The 25,295-nt window shown below is 39.1% G+C and overlaps 1 protein-coding gene and 1 pseudogene across 1 annotated transcript; both read left to right on the top strand.

Annotated features, from left to right (window-relative positions):
- The first annotated feature begins 2,683 nt into the window (after window positions 1-2,683).
- LOC695478 (uncharacterized) lies at window positions 2,684-17,584 on the top strand. Its single transcript, XM_077978652.1, is given in 5 exon segments — window positions 2,684-2,717; window positions 3,742-3,837; window positions 14,181-15,034; window positions 15,119-16,838; window positions 16,920-17,584. Coding segments are annotated over 5 exon segments (3,369 nt in total).
- A 1,989-nt stretch (window positions 17,585-19,573) lies between these two features.
- The window catches only part of LOC144337080 (zinc finger protein ENSP00000375192-like), a 34,324-nt pseudogene continuing 28,602 nt past the window's right edge, over window positions 19,574-25,295 (top strand).

Here is a 25,295-nt window from a genome sequence, read left to right on the forward strand (position 1 = left end):
AGAATTGGAAAAAACTACTTTGAAGTTCATATGGAACTAAAAAAGAACCCGCATTGCTAAGTGAATCCTAAGCCAAAAGAACAAAGCTGGAGGCATCATGCTACCTAACTTCAAACTATACTACAAGACTACAGTAACCAAAACAGCCTGGTACTGGTACCAAAACAGAGATATAGACCAATGGAACAGAATAGAGCCCTCAGAAATAATACCACACGTCTACAACCATCTGATCTTTGACAAATCTGACAAAAACAAGAAATGGGGAAAGGATTCCCTATTTAATAAATGGTGCTGGGAAAACTGGCTAGCCATATGTAGAGAGCTAAAACTGGATCCCTTCCTTATGCCTTATACAAAAATTAATTCAAGATGGATTAAAGACTTAAATGTTAGACCTAATACCATAAAAACCCTAGGCGATACCATTCAGGACATAGGCATGGGCAAGGACTTCATGTCTAAAACACCAAAAGCAATGGCAACAAAAGCCAGAATTGACAAATGGGATCTAATTAAACTAAAGAGCTTCTGCACAGCAAAAGAAACTACCATCAGAGTGAGCAGGCAACCTACAGAATGGGAAAATTTTTTGCAACCTACTCACCGGACAAAGGGTTAGTATCCAGAATCTACACAAAGAACTCAAACACATTTACAAGAAAAAAAAAAACCATCAAAAAGTGGGCAAAGGATATGAACAGACACATCTCGAAAGAAGACATTTATGCAGCCAACAGACACATGAAAAAATGCTCATCATCACTGGCCATCAGAGAAATGCCAATCAAGCCCCAATGAGATACCATCTCACACCAGTTAGAATGGCAATCATTAAAACGCCAGGAAACAACAGATGCTGGAGAGAATGTGGAGAAATAGGAACATTTTTACACTGCTGGTGGGACTGTAAACTAGTTCAACCACTGTGGAAGACAGTGTGGCGATTTCTCAAGGATCTAGAACTAGAAATACCATTTGACCCAGCCATCCCTTTACTGGGTGTATACCCAAAGGATTATAAATCATGCTGCTATAAAAACACATGAACACATATGTTTATTGCGGCACTATTCACAATAGCAAAGACTTGGAACCAACCCACATGTCCATCAATGATAGACTGGATTAAGAAAATGTGGCACATATACACCATGGAATACTATGCAGCCATAAAAAAGGATGAGTTCATGTCCTTTGTAGAGACATGGATGAAGCTGGAAACCATTATTCTCAGCAAACTATCGCAAGGACAAAAAACCCAAACACCTCATGTTCTCACTCATAGGTGGGAATTGAACAATGAGAACACTTGGACACTAGAAGGGGATCATCACACACTGGGGCCTGTTGTGGAGTGGGGGGAGGGGGGAGAGATAGCATTAGGAGATATACCTAATGTAAATGACGAGTTAATGAGTGCAGCACACCAACATGGCACATGTATACATATGTAACAAACCTGCACGTTGTGCACATGTACCCTAGAACTTAAAGTATAATATAAATAAATAAATAAAATAAATTTGTCCTAGTGCAGTTGATGTTAATGATTCACTTGGTTGAAGAGCTCTCCGACAGTTTTCACTATAAATTAGTTTTCTCTTCATTATTAAGTATCTTTTTTTGTTGTCGTTTGAGACAGAGTCTCACTCTGTTCCCCAGGCTGGAGTGCAGTGGCGCGATCTCAGCTCACTGCAGCCTCCGCCTCCTGAGTTCAAGCGATTCTCCTGCCTCGGCCTCTGGAATAGCTGAGACGACACGTGTGCACCACCATGGCTGGCTGATTTTTGTACTATTGGTAGAGATGGGGTTTCACCATGTTGGCCTGGCTGGTCTTGAACTCCTGGCCTCGTGATCCTCCCACCTCAGCCTCCCAAAGTGCTGGGATTACAGGAATGAGCTACTATGCCCAGCCTTTTAAGTATCTTTATGCAGCTGATGTGCACCAGTGATCACATTTAATCTGGCACCTGCCTTTCTTAGATTTTCTTTGCATGTATCTATCTTTGGAAAATGAGGTCTCTCATCTTTGTTTACAGGCCAGAAAAACTGGGAAAAACAGGCTCCTCTACTTGGTGAATGTTTGAGAAAAGATTCTTTTTTGGGCCAAAAACAGGCATTACTGGTGAACTTGTCAGAAATTCGGAAACTCAGACTTTATTCTAGATCTTATGAAACAAATATGCATAACAAGATCTCCAGTTAATTGTACACATTAAAATTTGAGAGGTGTCTTCTAACTCAGCATGTCTTTTTGATCTGAAAAATATACAAGACTTCTGTATCATGTAAATATAGCACTAAAAAATATACATGTTTGTTATCATGCCCTTAATTTTATACTTTATTATCCAGAAAAGTATCTTATCTACACTGGTGTTGCGGATCTTATGCATTCTTTTTTCTCAGAATTTGAGAATACATTAGAGAATATTTCTGTGTTGAAAATTATTTTAGTGGATACGTTTGGTCATCCCAATAAGTTAGAACCTGTTCTCTTATTCTATCATTTCATCTTGAGTCAAATGAAAAATTCTGCCCGTGGCCACTTGGGAAATATATGTGTGTGTTTCGTTTGTTTTTTCAGGGACCGTTGACTTTTCAGGATGTGACCATAGAATTCTCTCTGGAGGAGTGGCAATGCCTGGACACGGCTCAGCAGACTTTATATAGAGATGTTATGTTAGAGAACTACAGAAACCTGGTCTTCCTGGGTGAGGATAATTTTAATTAAACAATTCCTATTATATTCTATAGGTTTCATTTCTCTTTTCTGTAGAATGTGTTTTGGTGATTTATGCTCACCATAAATGAGTTTTCTGAAAACAGGGATTTGTAAGTGTAGACAGAAAATTTTTTTTTTTTTTTTTTTTGAGGAGTTTCACTCTTGTTGCCTAGGCTGGAGTGCAGTGGTGCAATCTTGGCTCACTGCAACCTCTGCCTCCCAGGTTCAAGCGATTCTCCTGCCTCAGCCTCCCGAGTAGCTGAGACTACAGGCATGTGCCACCACACCTGGCTAATTTTTTTTGTATTTGTAGTAGAGACAGGGTTTCACCTTGTTGGCCAGGATGGTCTTGATCTGTTGACATTGTGATCCGCCCGCCTTGGCCTCCCAAAGTGCTGGGATTACAGGTGTGAGCCACCGCACCCGGCCAAGAGGAATTTTTTTTTTTTAATTATTATTATTATACTTTAAGTTCTAGGGTACATGTGCATAACGTGCAGGATTGTTACATATGTATACTTGTGCCATGTTGGTGTGCTGCACCCATCAACTCGTCAGCACCCATCAACTCGTCATTTATATCAGGTATAACTCCCAATGCAATCCCTCCCCCCTCCCCCCTCCCCATGATAGGCCCCGGTGTGTGATGTTCCCCTTCCCGCCAAGAGGAATTTTTTAAAGATGTTTCATTATTATCTGAACATTTCACATTTCTGAGCAGATCTGTATTTTTCACTCTAGATTAGTGAAAATTGCAGTAATTTAGTGGCATAAAATACAGTTGCCCACACCTTAAAATCTCATTGCCACCACCAATTTTTGAGTCAGTAGTACCGGGTAGTAAAGTTAAGGGCCTATACAAATTGAAAATATTTTCTAAATATTTAGAAATGTATGTTATAAATTAGTATTGGGGGATCAATTTACTAGAACATTCTATTACATTCTCTTTAATGAGCACATTATTTGTGGAATATGAGCAATATTTGTGTTATTTATTTTTAATAAAACAGGTATTGCTGTCTCTAAGCTAGACTTGATAGCTTGTCTGAAGCAAGGGAAAGAGTCTTGGAATATGAAGAGACATGAGATGGTAACTAAACCCCCAGGTATGTGAGAGTGAATACAACAAACACCACAGATGAGAGGTCCAGAGGTCAAGGAGAAAGCCAGTTCTTAATATGTGACCTGAGAAGATGTGCTCCAAAGGAAGTAGTTTCTGAGAAGACTGAGATTTCTTAAATTTTACTATCACGTAGAGGCATCTTCTGTCTTATGCTTTAAAGTTCTCTAAGGATTCTATTTTCGTTTTGGTGATCTCTCTTCAAGTTTACAATGAGAGCCAAAGTCGTGTTCATGGCATATAAGGGACTCCACAATCTGACTGCTTTTCCATTGTTATTGGGGACACACAAATATCTGTATAATTTTGAGAAACTATGTTAGAAGAACCTGGCTCTTTTACCTCACACTTGCTCTATCTTTTACCGTGTGATATGTCCAGTTCTTCTTCACCTTCCACTATGATCAAAAGCTTCCTGAGACCCTCACCAGAAACAGATACAGGCACGTACTTCTTGTACAGTCTGCTGAACTGTGAGCCAAATAAACCTTTTTTCTTTATAAATTATCTACTCTCAGATATTTCTCTGTATGCAAAATACTACAATCTATAATGTTATCTACATTTTGTTTTCTTAATCTTTTACATGAATTTTCTATTTATTATTTATTATTGATAATGGGGTCTCAGTGTCTGCAGCTATTATGTTGCTATGTATTTCTTGCTTCACTTTTGTCAATATTTATATATTTTGGAGCCCTTTGTTATACCTACCTGTACATATAAATATAATGGTTATAGATCCCTGGTAAATTGACCCATTTTACTATTATAAAATAACATTCTTTTTTTTTTTTTTTTTTTTTTTTTGAGACGGAGTCTCGCTGTGTCTCCCAGGCTGGAGTGCAGTGGCGTGATCTTGGCTCACTGCAAGCTCTGGCTCACTGCAAGCTCCGCCTCCCGGGTTCACGCCATTCTCCCGCCTCAGCCTCCCAAATAGCTGAGACTACAGGCACCCGCCACCACGCCCGGCTAGTTTTTTGTATTTTTAGTAGAGACGGGGTTTCACCGTGTTAGCCAGGATAGTCTCGGTCTCCTGACCTCGTGATCCACCCGCCTCGGCCTCCCAAAGTGCTGGGATTACAGGCTTGAGCCACCGCGCCCGGCCTATATAATAACATTCTTTGTCTCATACTAGTACTTGACTTAAAGCATATTGTATCTAATATAGTTATGACTACCTCACCCAATTGTGGCTATTTGCATGAAATACAGATTTTTTTCCATTCTGTTACTTACACACTATTTGACTCAGTACTAAAATTGGTCTCTTGTAGGAACATATCATATGCTTTTTTTCTTAAGCCACTCAGGCATCTTCTTTCTTTTTCTTTTAATTAATTAATTAATCAATGAAATAGGGTCTCACTCTGTCAACCAGGCTGGTTTGCAATGGTGTGATAATGGCCGTGAGCTGCAGCCTCAGTCTCTCAAACTCAGATAATCCTCTAGTTTCAACCTTTTAAGTAGCTCGGTTACAGGCACGTGCCATTAAACCCAACTAGTTGTTGTTGTTGTCCCCCCCCCCCCTTTTTTCTTCTGTGTTAGAAACAGGGTTTTTGCCTTGTTGCCCAGGCTGGTCTCAAACTCCTGAAATCAGGTAATCAGCCCACCTTGGCCTCCCAAAGTCCTGGAATTTCATTTCTTTTTATTAAGTAGTTTAATAAATTTATATTTAAAATGATTTCTTAAAGAAATAAAGTTATGCCGGGCACGGTGACTCATGCCTGTAATCCCAGCACTTTGGGAGACCAAAGCGGGCAGATCACAAGGTCAGGAGTTCAAGACTAGCCTGGCCAACATAGTGATACCCCATCTCTACTAAAAATACAAAAATTAGCCAGGCATGGTGGCGTGCTACTCAGGAGGCTGAGGCAGGAGAATCAGTTGAACCCGGAGGCGCAGGTTGTGGTGTGCTGAGATCATGCCCCTGCTTACCAGCCTGGGCAACAGAGTGAGACTCCACTTCAAAAAAAAAAAAAAAAAGAAAGAAAATTACATACCAGTTTCATTGTTATGTTTTATATGGTTTTTTTAAAACCTGTTTTTTCTCATTTCTTGTTTAACTATTTTTTGTTTAATTCTGTAGTGGCACACTTTGCTTATTTTGTTTTGCATAGTTTCTATAAAGTTTTTGTAGTTATCTTGAAAAATGGACATTATGTAAAATATCTTAAGATTAAATCAATATGTTTTAATTTCATAACTTCAGTTGAACAAAAAACTATATTTTCTAGTTTGCTATTAATATTATAAATTTTTATAATTTAAATTATAAATTATTTCATATTGTGTATTCAGATTTATGCAGATTTATATTTTGTTTTTATATTCTATAGAAGAATTTTAAGGGTTTTATGTACTATTATTTTAGTAAGAAATTTTATATGTAGCTGTATATTTACCTTTAACAGAAAACTATATATTTATATGTTTTCTGATGCTATCTATCATTTTATTTTCAACGTAAAAAACTCATTTTAGCATTTCTTTTTTTATATGTGTCTGTATATTTACATTTAATAGAAAGCTATATATATATATATGGATTTTTGATACTGTCTAGCATCATTTTATTTTCAATATAAAATACTCATTTTAGCATTTCTTTTTTTCTATATATGTCTCTACAATTACATTTAATAGAAAGCTATATATTTATATATGCTTTTTTGATGCTATCTAGCATCATTTTATTTTTCAACATAAAAGACTCATTTTAGCATTTTTCTTGTTATATATGCAGAGTCTCACTATGTTTTTAGGCTGATCTTGAACTCCTGGTCTCAAGTTATCCGACTGCCTTGGCCTCCTAAATGTGAAGGATTATAGGCGTGAACCACTGTGCCTGTCCACAATGTAGCATTTTTTGTTTTTTTAAACTGTGCTAGTAGCGATTGATGAACACCCTTAGCGTTCATTTTGGAAAGTCTTTGTTTTTTATTGTTTTTAAAATAAAATAATTTCTGATCAAGTATTATGGATTAAAAATATTTTTTCAGCCGGGCGCGGTGGCTCATGCCTGTAATCCCAGCACTTTGGGAGGCCAAGGTGGGTGGATTACCTGAGGCCTGGAGTTTGAGACCAGCCTGAAGTTTGAGACCAGCCTGACCAACATGGAGAAGCCTCATCTCTACTAAAAATACAAAAGTAGCCAGGCATGGTGGTACATGCCTGTAATCCCAGCTACTCAGGAGGCTGATGCAGGAGAATCACTTGAACCTGGGAGGTGGAGGTTGTGGTTAGCCGAGATCCCACCATTGCACTCCAGCCTGGGCAACTCTGTCAAAAAAAAAAAAAAAAAAAAAAGCATATTTCTTTTCTTTTATTACATCAAAATTTGGAAAGCTGTTTTTTTTTCCTCTTCAAGTAACCTGTGTACTACTTTATTTATTTTTCATAAGTTATTGGGGTATAAGTGGTGTTTAGTTACATGAGTAAGTTCTTTAGTGGTGATTTGTGGGAGTTTTGTGCACCCATCACCCGAGCTGTATACACTGCATCCTATTTGTAGTCTTTTATCCCTCGTTTCCCTCCCACTCTTCCCCGCATGTCCCCAAAGTCCACTGTATCATTCTTACGCCTTTGCATCCTCATAGTTTAGTTCTCACATATCAGTGAGAACATAAGATGTTTGGTTTTCCATTTCTGAGTTACTTCACTTAGAATGATAGTCTCCAGTCTCATCCATGTTTCTGTGAATGCCATTAATTTATTCCATTTTATGGCTGAGTAGTGTTCCATCATATATCTATCTATCTATCTATCTATCTATCTATCTATCTATCTATGTGGTATCACAGTTTGTTTATCTACTCATTGATTAATGGGCAGTGGGCATTTGGGTTGGTTACATGATTTTGCTATTGTGAATTGTGCTGCTATAAACATGTGTGCAAGTATCTTTTTCATATAATGACTTATTTTCCTCTAGGTAGATACCCAGTAGTGGGACTGCTGGGTCAAATGGTAGTATGACTTTTAGTTCTTTAGGAATCTCGCCGGGCGCGGTGGCTCAAGCCTGTAATCCCAGCACGTTGGGAGGCCGAGACGGGCGGATCACGAGGTCAGGAAATCGAGACCATCCTGGCTAACACAGTGAAACCCCGTCTCTACTAAAAATACAAAAAAAATTGGCCGGGCGAGGTGGTGAGCGCCTTTACTCCCAGCTACTCGGGAGGCTGAGGCAGGAGAATGGCGTGAACCCGGGAGGCGGGGCTTGCAAAGAGCTGAGATCCGGCCACTGCACTCCAGCCTGGGCAACAGAGCCAGACTCCGTCTCAAAAAAAAAAAAAAAAAAAAAAAAAGAATCTCCACACTGTTTTCCATAGTGGTTGTACTAATTTACATTCCCACCAGCAGTGTAGAAGTGTTCCCTGATCACCACATCCACACCAACATCTGGTTTTTGATTTTTTTTTTTATTATGGCCATTCTTGCAGGAGTAAGGTGGTATCATATTGTGGTTTTGATTTGCATTTCCCTGATGATTAGTGATGTTGAGCATTTTTTCATCTGTAGGTTGTCTCTTCACTCTGCTGTTTCTTTTTTTTTTTTGAGACAGAGTCTCTGTCTGTCGCCCAGGCTGGAGTGCAGTGGCCGGATCTCAGCTCACTGCAAGCTCCGCCTCCCGGGTTTACGCCATTCTCCTGCCTCAGCCTCCTGAGTAGCTGGGACTACAGGCGCCCGCCACCTCGCCCAGCTACTTTTTTGTGTTTTTTAGTAGAGATGGGGTTTCACCGTGTTAGCCAGGATGGTCTCGATCTCCTGACCTCGTGATCCGCCCGTCTGGGCCTCCCAAAGTACTGGGATTACAGGCTTGAGCCACTGCGCCCAGCCTACTCTGCTGTTTCTTTTGCCTTGCAAAAGCTCTTTAGTGTAATTAAGTCCCCATTTTGACACTATTCCACAAGATAGAGAACCCTCCCTAATTTATCTTTGTTTTAATTGCATTTGCTTTTGGGTTCTCATTGATTATGAAATCCTTGTCTAAGCCAATGTCTGAAAGGGTTTTTCCAATGTTATCTTCTAGAATTTTTATAGTTTCAGGTCTTAGATTTATGTCCTTAATCCATCTTGAGTTGATTTTTGTATAAAGTAAAAAATGAGGATCTAGTTTTATTCTCCTACATGTGGCTAGCCAATTATCCCAGCACCATTTGTTGAAAAGAGTATCCTTGGCTGGGCGCGGTGGCGCATGCCTGTAATCCCAACACTTTGGGAGGCTAAGGTGGGTGGATCATGAGGTCAGGAGTTCAAGACCAGCCTGACCAAGGTGGTGAAACCCCATCTCTGCTAAAAATGCAAAAATTAGCCAGGTGCAGTGGCGGGTGCCTGAAATCCTAGCTACTCGGGAGGCTGAGGGAGGAGAATTGCTGGAATCTGGGAGACAGGTTGTGGTGAGCTGAGATTGTGCCACTGCACTGTAGCTTGGGCAACAGAGCAAAACTCCGTGTCAGAAAAAAAGAAAAGAGTATCCTTTACCCACTTTATGTTTTTGTTTGCTTTGTCAAAGTTCAGTTGGCTGTGAGTATTTGGGTTTATTTCTGGGTTCTGTATTATTTTCCATTGGTTTATGTGCCTATTTTTATATCAGTACCATGCTATTTTCGTGACTGGGTTTATAGTATAGCTTGAAGTCAGGTAATGTGATTTGTTCAGATTTGTTCTTTTTGCTTAGTCTTGCTTTGGCTATGCAGTCCTTTTTTTTTGTTCCACATGAATTTTAGAATCATTTTTTTCTAATTCTGTGAAGAATGATGATGGTATTTTGATGGAAATTGCGTTGAATTTGTAGATTTCTTTTGGCAGTGTGGTCATTTTCACAATATTGATTCTATCCATCCATGGGCATGGGCTGTGTTTCCATTTGTTTGTGTCATCTGTGATTTCTTTTAGCAGTGTTTTGTAGTTTTCCTTGTAGAGGTCTTTTACCTGCTTGGTTAGGTATATTCTTAAGTTTTTGGGTTTTTTTTTTTTTTTCACAGCTATTGTAAAAGGGGTTGAGTTCTTGATTTGACTCTCTGCTTGGTCGCTGTTGGTGTATAGAAGAGCTACTGATTTGTATATATTAATTTTGTATCTGAAGACTTTGCTGAATTATCACTTCTAGGAGCTTTCTTGAAAAGTCTAGGGTTTTCAGAGTAAACAGTCATATCATCAGCAAACAGTGACAGCTTTACTTCCTCTTTACCAATTTTGATGCCCTTTATGTCTTTCTCTTTTCTGCGTGCTCTGGCTAAGACTTCGAGTACTCTGTTGAAGAAGCGTGTCGAGAGTGGATATCCTTGTCTTGTTCCAGTTCTCAGAGGGAATGCTTTCAAATTCTCCTCATTCAGTATTATGTTGGCTCTGGGTTTGTCATAGATGCCTTTTATTTATATATTTATTTTTTGAGATGGAGTCTGCCTCTGTCCCCCAGGCTGGAGTGCAGTGGCCGGATCTCAGCTCACTGCAAGCTCCGTCTCGTGGGTTTACGCCATTCTCCTGCCTCAGCCTCCCGAGTAGCTGGGACTACAGGCGCCACCACCACGCCTAGCTAATTTTTTTTTATATTTTTAGTAGAGACGGAGTTTCACCGTGTTGGCCAGCATGGTCTCGATCTCCTGACCTTGTGATCTGCCCGTCTCGGCCTCCCAAAGTGCTGGGATTACAGGCTTGAGCCACCACGCCCGGCCCGATGGCTTTTATTACATTGATGTATGTCCCTTGTATGCCAGTTTTGTTAAGAGTTTTAATCATAAAGGGATTTTGTTGAATGCTTTTTCTGCATCTATTGAGATGATCATGTGATTTTTGTTTTTATTTCTTTCTATGTGGTATGTCACATTTATTGACTTGCATTTGTTAAACCATCCCTGCACCACTGGTATTAAACCCATTTGATCATGGATTCTCTTTTTGATATGTTGGATTCAGTTAGCTAGTGTTTTGTTAAGGCTTTTAAAAAGCATCTGTTTCATCAGGGACATTAGTCTGTGGTTTTCTTTTTTGGTTAATGCCCTTTTCTGGTTTTAGGGTGATGCTGGCTTCACAGAATGAATTAGGAAGGGCTCCCTCTTCCTCTATCTTGTGGAATAGTGTCAACAGCATTGGTGGTACCAATTCTTCTTTGTTTTTCTTTTTTTTTTTTTTCTTTTTCTTTTTTTTTTTTTGAGACAGAGTCTTGCTCTGTCACCCAGGCTGGAGTGCAGTGGCGCGATCTCGACGCACTGCAAGCTCCGCCTCCCGGGTTCTCGCCATTCTCCTGCCTCAGCCTCCCGAGTAGCTGGGACTACAGGCGCCCACCACCACGCCCAGCCAATTTTTTGTATTTTTAGTAGAGACGGGATTTCACTGTGTTAGCCAGGATGGTCTCGATCTCCTGACCTCGTGATCTGCCCGCCTTGGCCTCCCAAAGTGCTGGGATGACAAGCCTGAGCCACCGGGCCCGGCCTTTCCAATTCTTCTTTGAATGTCTGGTAGAATTCTACTAAATTCTGCCTGGTTCTACACTTTTTTTGTTGGTAATTTTTAAATTACCTTTTCAATCTCGCTGTTTGTTATTGGTCTGATCAGGGTATCTAATTCTTCCTGATTTAAGCTGGTTGGGTTGCATTTTTCCAGAAATTTACCCATTTCTTTTAGGTTTTCTAGTTAGTGTACTTAAAGGTGTTCATAGCAGGCTTGAATGACCTTTTGTATTTCCGTGGTGTCAGACGTAGTATCTCCTGTTTCCTGTCTTATCGAGGTTATTTGGATTTTCTTTTTTTCTTGGTTAATCTTGCTAATGGTCTGTCAATTGTATTTATCTTTTTAAGGAGCCAGGTTTTTCTTTTGGTTTTTGTATGTTTATTTCAATTTCATTTCATTCGGCTCTGATTTTATTTTTTTTCTTCTTCTGGGTTTGGGTTTGGTTTGTCCCTGTTTCTCTAGTTCTTTGAAGTGTGAACTTAGTGTGTCAGTTTGTGCTCTTTCAGATGTTTTGATGTAGGCGTTTAGGGCTATGAACTTTCCTCTTAGCATTGCCTTTGCTGTATCCTAGAGGTTTTGATAGGTTGTGTCACTTGTGTTGTTGAGTTTGAAGAATTTTTTAAATTTCCATTTTGATTTCATATTTGACCCCATGATTATTCAGGAGCAGGTTTTTAAATTTACATGTATTTGCATGGTTTTGAAGGTTCCTTTTGGAGTTGAATTCCACTTTTATTCCACTGTAGTCTGAGAGAGTGCTTGATATAATTTCAATTCTCTTAAATTTCTTGTTCATTTTGGGGCCTATCATATGGTCTATTTGGAGAAAGTTTTGTGTGCTGTTGAATAGAATATATATTCTGCAGTTGTTGGATGGAATGTTCTGTATATATTTGTTAAGTCCATTTGATCCAAGGTATAGTATAAATCCATTGTTTATTTGTTGACTTTCAGTCTTGATGACCTGTCTGGTGCTGTTAGTGGAGTATTGAAGTCCTCACTATTATTTTGTTGGTGTCTATCTCATTTATTAGGTCTACTAGTAATTGTTTTATAAATTTGGGAGCTCCAGTGTTAGGTGCATATATGTTTAGGACTGTGATATATTCCTGTTGGACAAGGCCTTTTACCATTGTATAATGTCCCTGTTTGTCTTTTTTTTTTTTTTTTTTTTCTGAGACGGAGTCTCGCTGTGTCTCCCAGGCTGGAGTGCAGTGGCGTGATCTCGGCTCACTGCAAGCTCCGCCTCCCGGGTTCACGCCATTCTCCCGCCTCAGCCTCCCAAGTAGCTGAGACTACAGGCGCCCGCCACCACGCCCGGCTAGTTTTTTGTATTTTTAGTAGAGACGGGGTTTCACCATGTTAGCCAGGATAGTCTCGATCTCCTGACCTTGTGATCCACCCGCCTCGGCCTCCCAAAGTGCTGGGATTACAGGCTTGAGCCACCGCGCCCGGCCCCTCTTTGTCTTTTTTAACTGCGGTTGCTTTAAAGTTTATTTTGTCTTACATAAGAATAGCCCTTATGAACCTCTTGTTTAGTGTGATATTGTGGGGTTCTCGGGCTTAGGTGAATAGCAAGCCATTTTCATGAATTACCTCACGCCATTAGGGGAAGAGGTATCCTCATTTTTTTCAATTTTTTATAGTGGTCTGTGTTCCTGTTTCTCTCATTCAGTGTTATAATTCATTTGAAAATTTTAAAATTAATTAATCTTCATTGTTTTATGGTTGCTTTGTAAAAATTTTATACTTTTTTTGATTGGGCCGTGTTGTCCTAATATTCTATATACATTGTAATCGTTGATTAAAATTTGTACATCAAAAAATCTACCTGTTGCAATCTTCATAATGTAGCCTTGTCCTGGAATAGTCTGAAGCCAGTTGTCTTGGCCAGAGATTCTGGGAGTCTGTCAAACATGTTCTTAGAATGCATCTTGTCTGAAATTGTGTGTGTGTGTTATTTTTTTGTTTGTTTTGATAAAAAAAGTTATTCATGTTTCTTCTCAGTAGTAATCACTTGCTACATCTATTTTTTTGTGTGTGGTACTATATTCTTTGCTGCTATAACATCTAACTTTGGTCTCAGCAGACTCAAGCTGTCATTTTAAAGTATGCCACCATTTCTTTCAGCACTTTATGTCATGAGAGACAAAAACCAGTGTCTAGAAAGGCCCCTAGAAGCCAGAAATAAATATGTATGTACCACTGTTTTATTTGTCTTTAAAGAGTAAACCAGGAGTTGGCAATTTATTATTATTTTTTTCTTTTTTTGAGACAGAGTCTCACTCTGTCACACAGGCTGGAGTGCACTAGCATAATCTCATCTCACTGCGATCTCTACCTCCCAAGTTCAAGTGATTGCCTCAGCCTCCTGAGTAGCTGGGACTACAGACATGTGCCACCACAGCTGGCTAATTTTTGAATTTTTAGTAGAGATGAAGTTTTTCCATTTTGGCCAGGCTGGTCTTGAACTCTTGATCTCAGGTAATCCACTTACCTCGGCCTCCAAAAGTGCTGGAATTACAGGTGTGAGGTGCTATTCCCAGCCATCAGTTTACTTCTAAAGTCCCTGTGTTGTTTTGGGGAGCAGGAAGAGCTGCATTGGGAAACTGTAACAGACTTCTCTTTCCTTCTGTGTGGCTCTTTACACTGTACTTACTTGGGGTACTCTATACACTTAACTCATTTATAACTTTTCCACAAATGTATTTTGGTTAGTGTGTTTTTGTTACATTTATATGTCTATGAAGAAATTAGAGCCTGTCCTATTTTACTGTGCCATCTTGCTTTTGTGGTTTTTATAATTTTATACGTTAGATTTGTAAAGTATATTTGAGTCTAGCAAGTGGAATAATTTGTTACTTTTATTTCCTCCAGTTACGCGTTCTCATTTTACACAAGACCTTTGGCCAGATCAGAGCATGAAAGATTGTTTCCAAGAAGTAATACTGAGAACATATACAAGATGTGGACGTAAGAATTTACAATTAAGAAAAGATTGTAAAAGTGCCAATGAGTGTAAGATGCACAAAGAAGGTTATAATAAACTTAACCATTGTAGGACAACTACCCAGAGAAAAATATTTCAGTGTAACAAAGACATGAAAGTCGTTCATAAATATTCAAACTCAAATAGAAATAAGGTTAGACACACTAAAAAGAAAACTTTCAAATGTATAAAATGTAGCAAATCATTTCTCATGCTTTCACACTTAATTCAACATAAGAGAATTCATACTAAAGAGAATATCTACAAATGTGAAGAACGTGGCAAAGCCTTTAAATGGTTCTCAACCTTTATTAAACATAAGATAATTCATACTGCAGACAGACCCTACAAATGTAAGAAATGTGGCAAAGCCTTTAACTTCTCTTCAGCGTTCACTAAACATAAGATAATTCATACTGGAGAGATACACTTCAGATGTGAAGAATGTGGCAAACCTTTTAACCAGTCCTCAAATCTTACTGACCATAAGAGAATTCATACTGGAGAGAAAACCTACAAATGTGAAGAATGTAGCAGAGCTTTTAAGGGGTCCTCAAATTTTAATGAATGTAAGATAATTCATACTGCAGAGAAACCCTACAAATGTGAAGATTGTGGCAAAACTTTTAACCATTTCTCAGCCCTTAGAAAACATGAGAAAATTCATACTGGAGAGAAACCCTACAAATGTGAAGAATGTGGTAAAGCTTTTAAGTGGTCCTCAAAACTTACTATACATATGGTAGTTCATACTGGAGAGAAACCCTGCAAATGTGAAGAATGTGGCAAAGCTTTTAGCCAGTCCTCAACGCTTAAAAAACATAAGATAATTCACACTGGAAAGAAACCCTACAAATGTGATGAATGTGGCAAAGCTTTTAACAGTTCCTCAACCCTTATGAAGCATAAGATAATTCATACTGGGAAGAAACCATACAAATGTGAAGAATGTGGCAAAGCTTTTAGGCAATCCTCACACCTTACTAGACATAAAGCAATTCATACTGGGGAGAAACCCTACAAATGTGAAGAATGTGGCAAAGCTTTTAACCATTTCTCAACCCTTAGAAGACATAAGATAATTCACACTGGAAAGAAACCCTACAAATGTGAAGAATGTGGCAAAGCTTTCAGCCAGTCCTCAACCCTTAGAAAACATGTGATAATTCATACTGGAGAGAAACCCTACAAATGTGAAGAATGTGGTAAAGCTTTTAGGTGGTCATCAAAACTTACTTTACATAAGGTAATTCATACTGCAGAGAAACCTTGCAAATGTGAAGAATGTGGCAAAGCTTTTAAGCATTTCTCAGCCCTTAGAAAACATAAAGTAATTCATACTAGAGAGAAATTGTACAAATGTGAAGAATGTGGCAAAGCTTTTAGCCAGTCCTCAACCCTTATGAAACATAAGATAATTCATACTGGTAGGAAACCATACAAATGTGAAGAATGTGGCAAAGCTTTCAGGCAATCCTCACACCTTACTAGACATAAAGCAATTCATACTGGAGAGAAACCCTACAAATGTGAAGAGTGTGGCAAAGCTTTTAACCATTTCTCAGCCCTTAGAAGACATAAGATAATTCACACTGGAAAGAAACCATACAAATGTGAAGAATGTGGCAAAGCTTTCAGCCAGTCCTCAACCCTTAGAAAACATGTGATAATTCATACTGGAGAGAAACCCTACAAATGTGAAGAATGTGGTAAAGCTTTTAAGTGGTCCTCAAAACTTACTTTACATAAGGTAATTCATACTGGAGAGAAACCCTGCAAATGTGAAGAATGTGGCAAAGCTTTTAAGCATTTCCCAGCCCTCAGAAAACATAAGGTAATTCATACTAGGGAGAAATTGTACAAATGTGAAGAATGTGGCAAAGCTTTTAACAATTTTTCCACCGTTATGAAACATAAGATCATTCATACTGGGGAAAAACCCTACAAATGTGAAGAATGTGGTAAAGCTTTTAAGTGGTCCTCAAAACTTACTTTACATAAGGTAATTCATACTGGAGAGAAACCCTGCAAATGTGAAGAATGTGGCAAAGCTTTTAAGCATTTCTCAGCCCTTAGAAAACATAAGGTAATTCACACTGGAAAGAAACCCTACAAATGTGAAGAATGTGGCAAAGCTTTTAGCCAGTCCTCAACCCTTAGAAAACATGAGATAATTCATAGTGGAGAGAAACCCTACAAATGTGAAGAATGTGGTAAAGCTTTTAAGTGGTTGTCAAAACTTACTTTACATAAGGTAATTCACACTGGAGAGAAACCCTGCAAATGTGAAGAATGTGGCAAAGCTTTTAAGCATTTCTCAGCCCTTAGAAAACATAAGATAATTCATACTGGAAAGAAACCCTACAAATGTGAAGAATGTGGCAAAGCTTTTAACAATTCCTCAACCCTTATGAAACATAAGATAATTCATACTGGGAAGAAACCATACAAATGTGAACAATGTGGCAAAGCTTTTAAGCAGTCCTCACACCTTACGAGACATAAAGTAATTCATACTGGGGAGAAACCCTACAAATGTGAAGAATGTGGCAAAGATTTTAACAATCCCTCAACCCTTAAGAAACATAAGCTAATTCATACTAGGGAGAAATTGTACAAATGTGAAGAATGTGGCAAAGCTTTTAACAATTTCTCAGCCCTTCTGAAACATAAAATAATTCATACCGGGGAGAAACCCTACAAATGTGAAGAATGTGGTAAAGCTTTTAAGTGGTCCTCAAAACTTACTGAACATAAAGTAATTCATACTGGTGAGAAACCCTGCAAATGTGAAGAATGTGGTAAAGCTTTTAAGCATTTTTCAGCCCTTAGAAAACATAAGATAATTCATACTGGGAAGAAACCATACAAATGTGAAGAATGTGGCAAAGCTTTTAACAATTCCTCAACTCTTATGAAACATAAGATAATTCATACTGGAGAGAAACCCTACAAATGTGAAGAATGTGGCAAAGCTTTTAACAATTTCTCAACCCTTATGAAACATAAGATAATTCATACTGGGGAGAAACCCTACAAATGTGAAGAATGTGGCAAAGCTTTTAACAGTTCCTCAACCCTTATGAAACATAAGATAATTCATACTGGGGAGAAACCCTACAAATGTGAAGAATGTGGCAAAGCTTTTAACAATTTCTCAACCCTTAGGAAACATAAGAGAATTCATACTGGCAAGAAACCCTACAAATGTGATGAATGTGGCAAAGCTTTTAACAATTTCTCAACCCTTACTAAACATAATTCATTCTGTAGAGAAACCCTACAAATGTGAAGAATGTGGGAAAGCATTTAACCAGTCGTCACACCTTACTAGACACAAAACAATTCATACTGGAGAGAAACCCTACAAATGTGAAGAATGTGGCAAAGCTTTTATTCAATGCTCATACCTTACTAGACATAAAACAATTCATATTGAAGAGAAACCCTACAAAGGTGAAAGTACCAAAGCTTTTAAGGAATCCTCACCCCTTACTAGACAAAATAATACTGGAGAGAAACCCTACAAATGTGAAGAATGTGGCAAAGCTTTTAACCATCCTTCAACCCTTGCTAAACATAAGCTAATTCATACTAGGGAGAAACCCTAAAAATGTGAATAATGTGGCAGAGCTTTCAACCATTTTACAAACCTTAATACACATAAGATAATTTATACTAGAGAAGACCATGCATGTGTGAAGAATGTGGCAAACTTTTAACCAGTCCTCAAGCCTTACTAGACATAAAACAATTCATACTGGAGAGAAACCCTACAAATGTAATAATGTGGCAAAACTTTTTTTTATACTTTAAGTTCTAGGGTACACGTGCACAACGTGCAGGTTTGTTACAAAGGTATACATGTGCCATGTTGGTTTGCTGCACCCGTCAACTCGTCATTTAAATTAGGTATTTCTCCTAACGCTATCCCTCCCCAGCCCCCCACCCACTGACAGGCCCCAGTGTGTGATATTCCCTGCCTTGTGTCAAAGTGTTCTCATTGTTTAGTTTCCACCTATGAGTGAGAACATGTGGTTTAGTTTTCTGTTTTTATGATAGTTTGCTGAGAATGATGGTTTCCAGCTTCATCCATGTCCGTCCAAAGTACATGAACTTACCCTTTTTTATGGCTACATTGTACTCCATGGTGTATTTGTGGAATGTGGCAAAACTTTTAACCAATCCTCAAACCTTACTAGACAGAAAACCATTCATACTGAAGAGAAACCCATCAAATATGAAGAATGTGGAAAAGCCTTTAACCAGTCCTCACACCTTAAATACACATAATTGATACTGGAGGAAAACCCTACAAATATAATAAATGTGGCATAGCTTCTAACCATTGCTCAGCTCTTACTCAAACTGAGAGAATTCCTAAAGAAAATAAACTCCACAAACGTGAATAATATGGCAAAGCTTTTAACCGGTCCTCAAATCTTACCAAACATAAGATAATTCATACGGAAGAGGAACCCTTCAAATGTGAGGAATGTGGCAAAGCTTTTAGTCAGTCCTCAAATCTTACTGAACATAAGATAATTCATACTAGAGACAAACACTGCAAATGTGAAGAATGGCCAAACTTTTAACCAGTTCTCAAATCTTACTCAATTTATACTGGAGAGGAACGCCACAAATGCAAAGAATTTGGCAAAACTTTTAAGTGTTTCTCAGAACTTACTGAACACAAAATAATTGGTACTAGAGAGATACTTTACAAATGTGAAGGATGTGGCAAAGCTTCTAATGGGTTCTCAAATCTTACTGAATATAAGATAATTTATATTAGAGAGAAACAATACAAATGTGAAGAACGTGGCAAAGCTTTTAACTGGTCCTTAAACCTTACTGAACTTAAGATAATTAATACTAAAGAGAAAACCTATAAATATAAAAAATGTGACAAAGCTTTTAACTGGTTTTCAGACCTTACTGAACATAAGTTAGTTTATACTGAAGACAAACTCTATAAATGTGAAGAATGTGACAGTGCTTTTAATCAATTCTCAAACTTTACTAGACATAAAGAAATTCATACCGGAGAAAAACTCTACAAATGTGAAGAAAGTGGGAACACTTTTAGCCAGTCCTCAACTCTTACTAAACAAGATAATTCAATGGGAGAGAAACCCTACAAATGTGAAATGAATAATGTTATAACCATTCTTCAATTCTTAATAAACAATTTATACTGTAGAGAAACCCTGCAAACGTGAAGAATGTTGCAAAGCTGTTAACTGGTCCTCAAACCTTACTGAACATAAGATAATTCATAATGGAAACTAGCCCTACAAATGTGAAGAACGTGGCAAAACCTGCAACCATTTCTCACACTTTTCCACACATAAGATAATTCATACTGAAGAAAAACCCTACAAATGTGAAGAATGTAACAGAGTCTTTAAGTGATCTTCAACTCTTACTAAGCATAAGATAATTCATACAGAAGATACATTTTATAAATACGAAGAATATGACAAAAGCTTTAAAAACATTTCAACCTTTATTACACGTGAGATAATTTGTGCTGCAGAGAAATTCTACAAATGTGAAGAATGTGGCAAAGTTTTTAATAAGTTATCAAATCATACTAGAGATAAACTACAAATCCAAAAGATATGACAGTGCTCTTGAGAACACCTTAAACTTCACTAAACATAAACCATAGTGTCAAGAAACCCTAGACGTCAGTAATGTCACAAAGCCTTTAAATGGTAGTCACATTTGATTGCAAGATAATTTATACTGGAGAAAACTCCTTAATGAAGAATGTGGCAAAACATTTAACCAATACACCTTATCACATAGGAAAGCATTTATACTTGAAAAAAAAGTACACCTATAAAGAATGTGGAAAAGCCATTAATATCTGATCACATCTTAACATCACAGTTTATACTTAATAAAAACATTAAAAATGCAATTACTGTCGGAATATCTTTTAGAAAATATATGTCTTAGTATTTCTTTTGAGGACAAACATTACAAATATAAAGAGGGTTGTAGTACTATATATATATATATATTTTTGCCTTGACAAACTTATTTTTCTTAACTTCGGTGGATACATAGTGTGTATATATATTTCTGACATATATGGCATATTTTTGATACCAGGATAAAATATGTAATGATCACATCAGGGTAAATGAGAGATTCACCATCTTCAACATTTATTCTTTGAATTACAAGCAATCCAAATCTACACTTTTAATTATTTTGAAATGTACATTTAAATTGTGGTTTATTATAAGGTCATTTTTGTGGTCATAATAAAAATCATACAGGAATGTAAATAAAAATGTGTTACATATTTTTCTTTGAACATGTGGCCACTATGCCTGTAAACAGATACATATAGACTTTTAGTTTTGATTTACATATGGTTAAATATACACATATATCACTCTAAAGGTATTTAGGTGCAAGAAAATTATGAAGTAAGTGTGTTTGTGTAATTCTGAGTTTGTACCTATTTTCAGAAAAAAATATTAGAACAAAACAAATTATAATAAAGTGACTAATTTACTAGAAAACCAAAAACCTCAAAAATGTGGAAAGCAAATCTATACTCTCTGGTTTGTATTGAATTCATTATTGTAAAATCTTACATCTTATGGTTAAGAATCTCCCCTTGAAATTTCTTCGGTTTTACTTGGCTGGTACTCGTGCTAGACCCATACTTTTCTTCTTTCTTAGATATATTTTTTGTTTTATAATTTATGAAGTATACATTATGTCATGGATTATAAGAATAATTTTTATGAAGTTTAGTAGTGTACACAAGACGATCTTTAGATGTAATCCCACAATTAGTGTATTAAGTTATATTTTATTTAGTTAGAAGATTGCATTCGTTTCTTTTACTTGGAGAACCCCATATAAGCTCACTTTTACTTACTTATTGTTCCTCTCCATTTTTAAAATTTTCATAAGTTAATTTATTTATTTACTGAGCAAATTTGTTCAGATAAGTACTAGGGAGGGTTCCATAAGTCAAGAGGATGTTTTTGTGTATAAATGCAGCAAGCAAATACGGCAGTGCTTGCTGTGTAGCAGATGCTTCGTGATAAGCCGTAAGTATTTCTTCTGGAGTTAGTTTGTAACTTTAAGTCAGAATGGAAAATATCAATGGAGAAGAAATTACATTGATTCCTCATGTTGAGAGGACATTTTTATTTCCAGGATGCAAAGCTCACTCTTGCTGAATTTAATATGCTGACATATTCTGCTTCTTTATTTTTTAATTATCTTCAGTTTTGTTTGTCTTACGTTCATTTCAAGGATGTATGTATCACAGCTTTTCTCCTTTTTCTGTGTTACAGCTACAGTTTTCTCACTTGTCTTCCTACCATGTTATTTTACATGGTACTTTGTAGGTTCTGCTGAGAAACTTGGTGGGTTTTTGGTTTTTTTGAGACAGAGTCTCGCTCTGTCACCCAGGCTGGAGTGCAGTGGCATGATCTCAGCTCACTGCAACCTCTGCCTCCTGGGTTCAAGCAATTCTACTGCCTCAGCCTCCGAAGTAGCTGGGACTTACAGGCACGCACCACTATGCCCGGCTAACTTTTGTATTTTTAGTGGAGATGGGGTTTCACCGTATTGGCCAGGCTGGTCTCGAACTCCTGAACTTGTAATCTGCCCGCCTCGGCCTCCCAAAGTGCTGGGATTACAGGTATGAGTCACTGCGCCTGGCCAAAAGTTGGTATTTTTAATGTGCTTAAAAAAAATGGTTTTGAGTGGAGAATTTGCTTACCAATATAACTTTGAGATTAGTTAATTAAAGTGAGAGGCATACACTGTCCACATGTGAAAGAATTAAATCAGTTAGCATTGTTTTTCTTTGTTTGTAAAAGAAGAATCTTATTGAATTCTTACATAAAGTGTGGCAAGCATAAAATTTGTTACAAAATATATCTTAGAAATTATAAGAGAGTTGCCGGGCGCGGTGGCTCAAGCTTGTAATCCCAGCGCTTTGGGAGGCCGAGACGGGTGGATCACGAGGTCAGGAGATCGAGACCATCCTGGCTAACACGGTGAAACCCCGTCTCTACTAAAAAATACAAAAAACTAGCCGGGTGAGGTGGCGGGCGCCTGTAGTCCCAGCTACTCGGGAGGCTGAGGCAGGAGAATGGCCTAAACCCAGGAGGGGGAGCTTGCAGTGAGCTCAGATCCGACCACTGCACTCCAGCCTGGGCGGCAGATCGAGACTCCGTCTCAAAAAAAATAAAAAATAAATAAAAAAAAGAAAAACAAAAAAACAAAAAAAACTTTTAGGGGCGGGGCAAAGATGGCCAACTAGAAGCAGTGGTGATCAGAGGCTCCCACCGAAAAGAACCATAATGGCCTGTGCATCCTGCACTGGCTCCTGAGGTATCCAGGTTGTCTCATCAGAACTGACTAGGCAGCTGGCATGGCCCAGGGAGAGGAAGAAAGAAGAGTGTGGTGCAGCCACCCACCTGACAGCCACACAGGGCAGGGGAGCCCCCATCCCCTGGCCAAGGGAGGCAGTGAATGAGTGTCCTACTTAGCTGACAAAACCATGCTTTTTCCATGGAACTGTGCAACCCACAGATTGAAAGATTTCACTCGGGAACCCATGCCACCGGGGCCTAGGGTCCCAACCCCAGAGCTGTGCAGATTCTCAATAACCTCTCAGCTAAAATTGGTTTAAGCCTGCTGAGTTCCCGGCGGGGGGTGACCAGCACCACAGCTGTGGCTGCCTGCTGTCTAAGCCATTTGAGCTCCTTGGGGAGGGGCAGCAACCAGTACTGGGACTGATAGCTGTGTAACACACTAGGCAGCTATCCCTGGGCAGGGGAAGGGCGGCAGCCATTTCTATAGCTCCTGGCGGAGCTTTTCCCCTGCTGGACGGCTTGGTTCCAAGAGGTGTCCCCCACAGCCCAACACACTGACTGTGCCAGACTGCAGCTACAGCACCCCTTCAGGCCTGACTCTGACCCATCCCTCCTCACTTTGTGGGGCCACCCTGCAGGAACTCCAACAGCTTCAGCCAGGGGCTCAGAGACAGAACTCTGATCTCTCTGGGCCTGAGTCCCTAAGGGGAGAGGTGACCGCAGTCTCTGTGGACGAGCAGACTTAGCTTTTCCTCCTAATTCTAAGGAATCCAAGCAGCCCAGAGAAGTGGGTTTAACCCCAGTGAAGCATACCCCTCCACCAAGGGACAATAAAAGTGCTTCATTAAATGGGTCCTGTTCCTCGTGCCACCCAACTGGGTGAGATACTCCAACAGGGGTTGTCAGACACCCTATACAGCTGTGTTCCTACTGGCATCAGATTGGTGTTCCTTGAGGTCAGACATTCCAGAGGAAGCAGAAGGCATCCATCTTTGCTGTTATCCAGCCTCCTTGAGTATTATCTCCAGGTGCAGGAGTGAACCAGATAAATAGGGCCTAAAGTGAACCCCCAGCAAACCACAGCAACCATACAGAAGAGGGACCAGACCACTGAAAGAAAAGCAAACAGAAATGAACAACAGCAACAAAAAAGTCCCCACAAGAACCCCATCCAAGAGTCAGCAGCCTCAAAGATCGAAGCTAGACAAACTCATGAAGATGAGAAAGAATCAATGAAAAAAACGCTGAAGCCAGGTGCGGTGGGCTCAAGCCTGTAATCCCAGCACTTTAGGAGGCCGAGGCAGGCGGATCATGAGGTCAGGAGATCGAGACCATCCTGGCTAACACGGTGAAACCGTCTCTACTAAAACTACAAAAAAATTAGCCGGGCATGGTAGCAGGCACCTGTAGTCCCAGCTACTCGTGAAGCTGAGTCAGGAGAATTATGTGAACCAGGGAGGCGGAGCTTGCAGTGAGCCAAGATTGCGCCACTGCACTCCAGCTTGGGCGACAGAGCAAGACTCCGTCTCAAAAAAAAAAAAAAAAAAAGGAAAAAGAAAAAAACACTGAAAACACAAAAGGCAAGAGTGCCTTTTCTCCAAATGATTGCAATGCCTCTCCAGCAAGGGTGCAGAACTGGATGGAGAATAAGATAGACAAATTGACAGAAGTAGGCTTCAGAAGATGGGTAATAACAAACTCCACTGAGCTAAAAAGGAGCATATTCTAACTGAATGCAAAGAAGCTAAGAACCTTGATAAAAAGTTAGAGAGAGGAGCTGCTAACTAGAATAACCAGTTGAGATAGAGTTCACTGCACTTCACACAGGCTGGAGTGCAGTGGCAGGATCTTGGTTCACTGCAACCTCCACCTCCTGGGTTCAAGCGATTCTGCTGCCTCAGCCTCTGGAGTAGCTGGGATTACAGGCACGTGCTACTATGACCAGCTAATTTTTCTATGTTTAGTAGAGACAGGTTTCATCATGTTGGCCAAGTTGGTTTTGATCTCTTGACCTCAGGTGATTCCCCCGCCTTGGCTTCCCAAAGTGCTGGGATTACAGGCGTGAGCCACTGTGCCTGGCCCTATTTTGTTAATTTTTTCAAAAAACAGCTCCTAGATTTATTGATTTTTTTTTTGAGGGTTTTTCATTTCTCGGCTGGGCATGGTGGCTCACACCTGTAACCCCAGCAGTTTGGGAGGCCAAGGTGGGTGGATCACAAGGTCAGGAGTTCAAGACCAGCCTGGCCAACATGGTGAAACCCTATCTCTACTAAAAATCCAAAATTTAGCTGGAGTGGTGGCTCATGCCTGTACTCCTAGCTACTCAGGAGGTTGAGGCAGAAGAATCACTTGAACCTGGGAGGCAGAGGTTGCAGTGAGCCAAGATAGTGCCACTGTACTCCAATCTGGGTGACAGAGTGAGACTCTGTCTCAAAAAAATAAAAAATAAACAAAACAAAACTGGCAAACCGAATCCAGCAGCACATCAAAAAACATCCACCAGGCCGGGCATGGTAATCCCACCACTTTGGGAGGTTGAGGCAGGCAGATCACCTGAGGACAGGAGTTCAAGACCAGCCTGACCAACATGGAGAAACCCTGCCTCTACAAAACATACAAAAAATTAGCCAGGCGTGGTGG

This window comes from Macaca mulatta, chromosome 19 (genome assembly GCF_049350105.2).
Source record: "Macaca mulatta isolate MMU2019108-1 chromosome 19, T2T-MMU8v2.0, whole genome shotgun sequence".
Lineage (NCBI taxonomy): Eukaryota > Metazoa > Chordata > Mammalia > Primates > Cercopithecidae > Macaca > Macaca mulatta.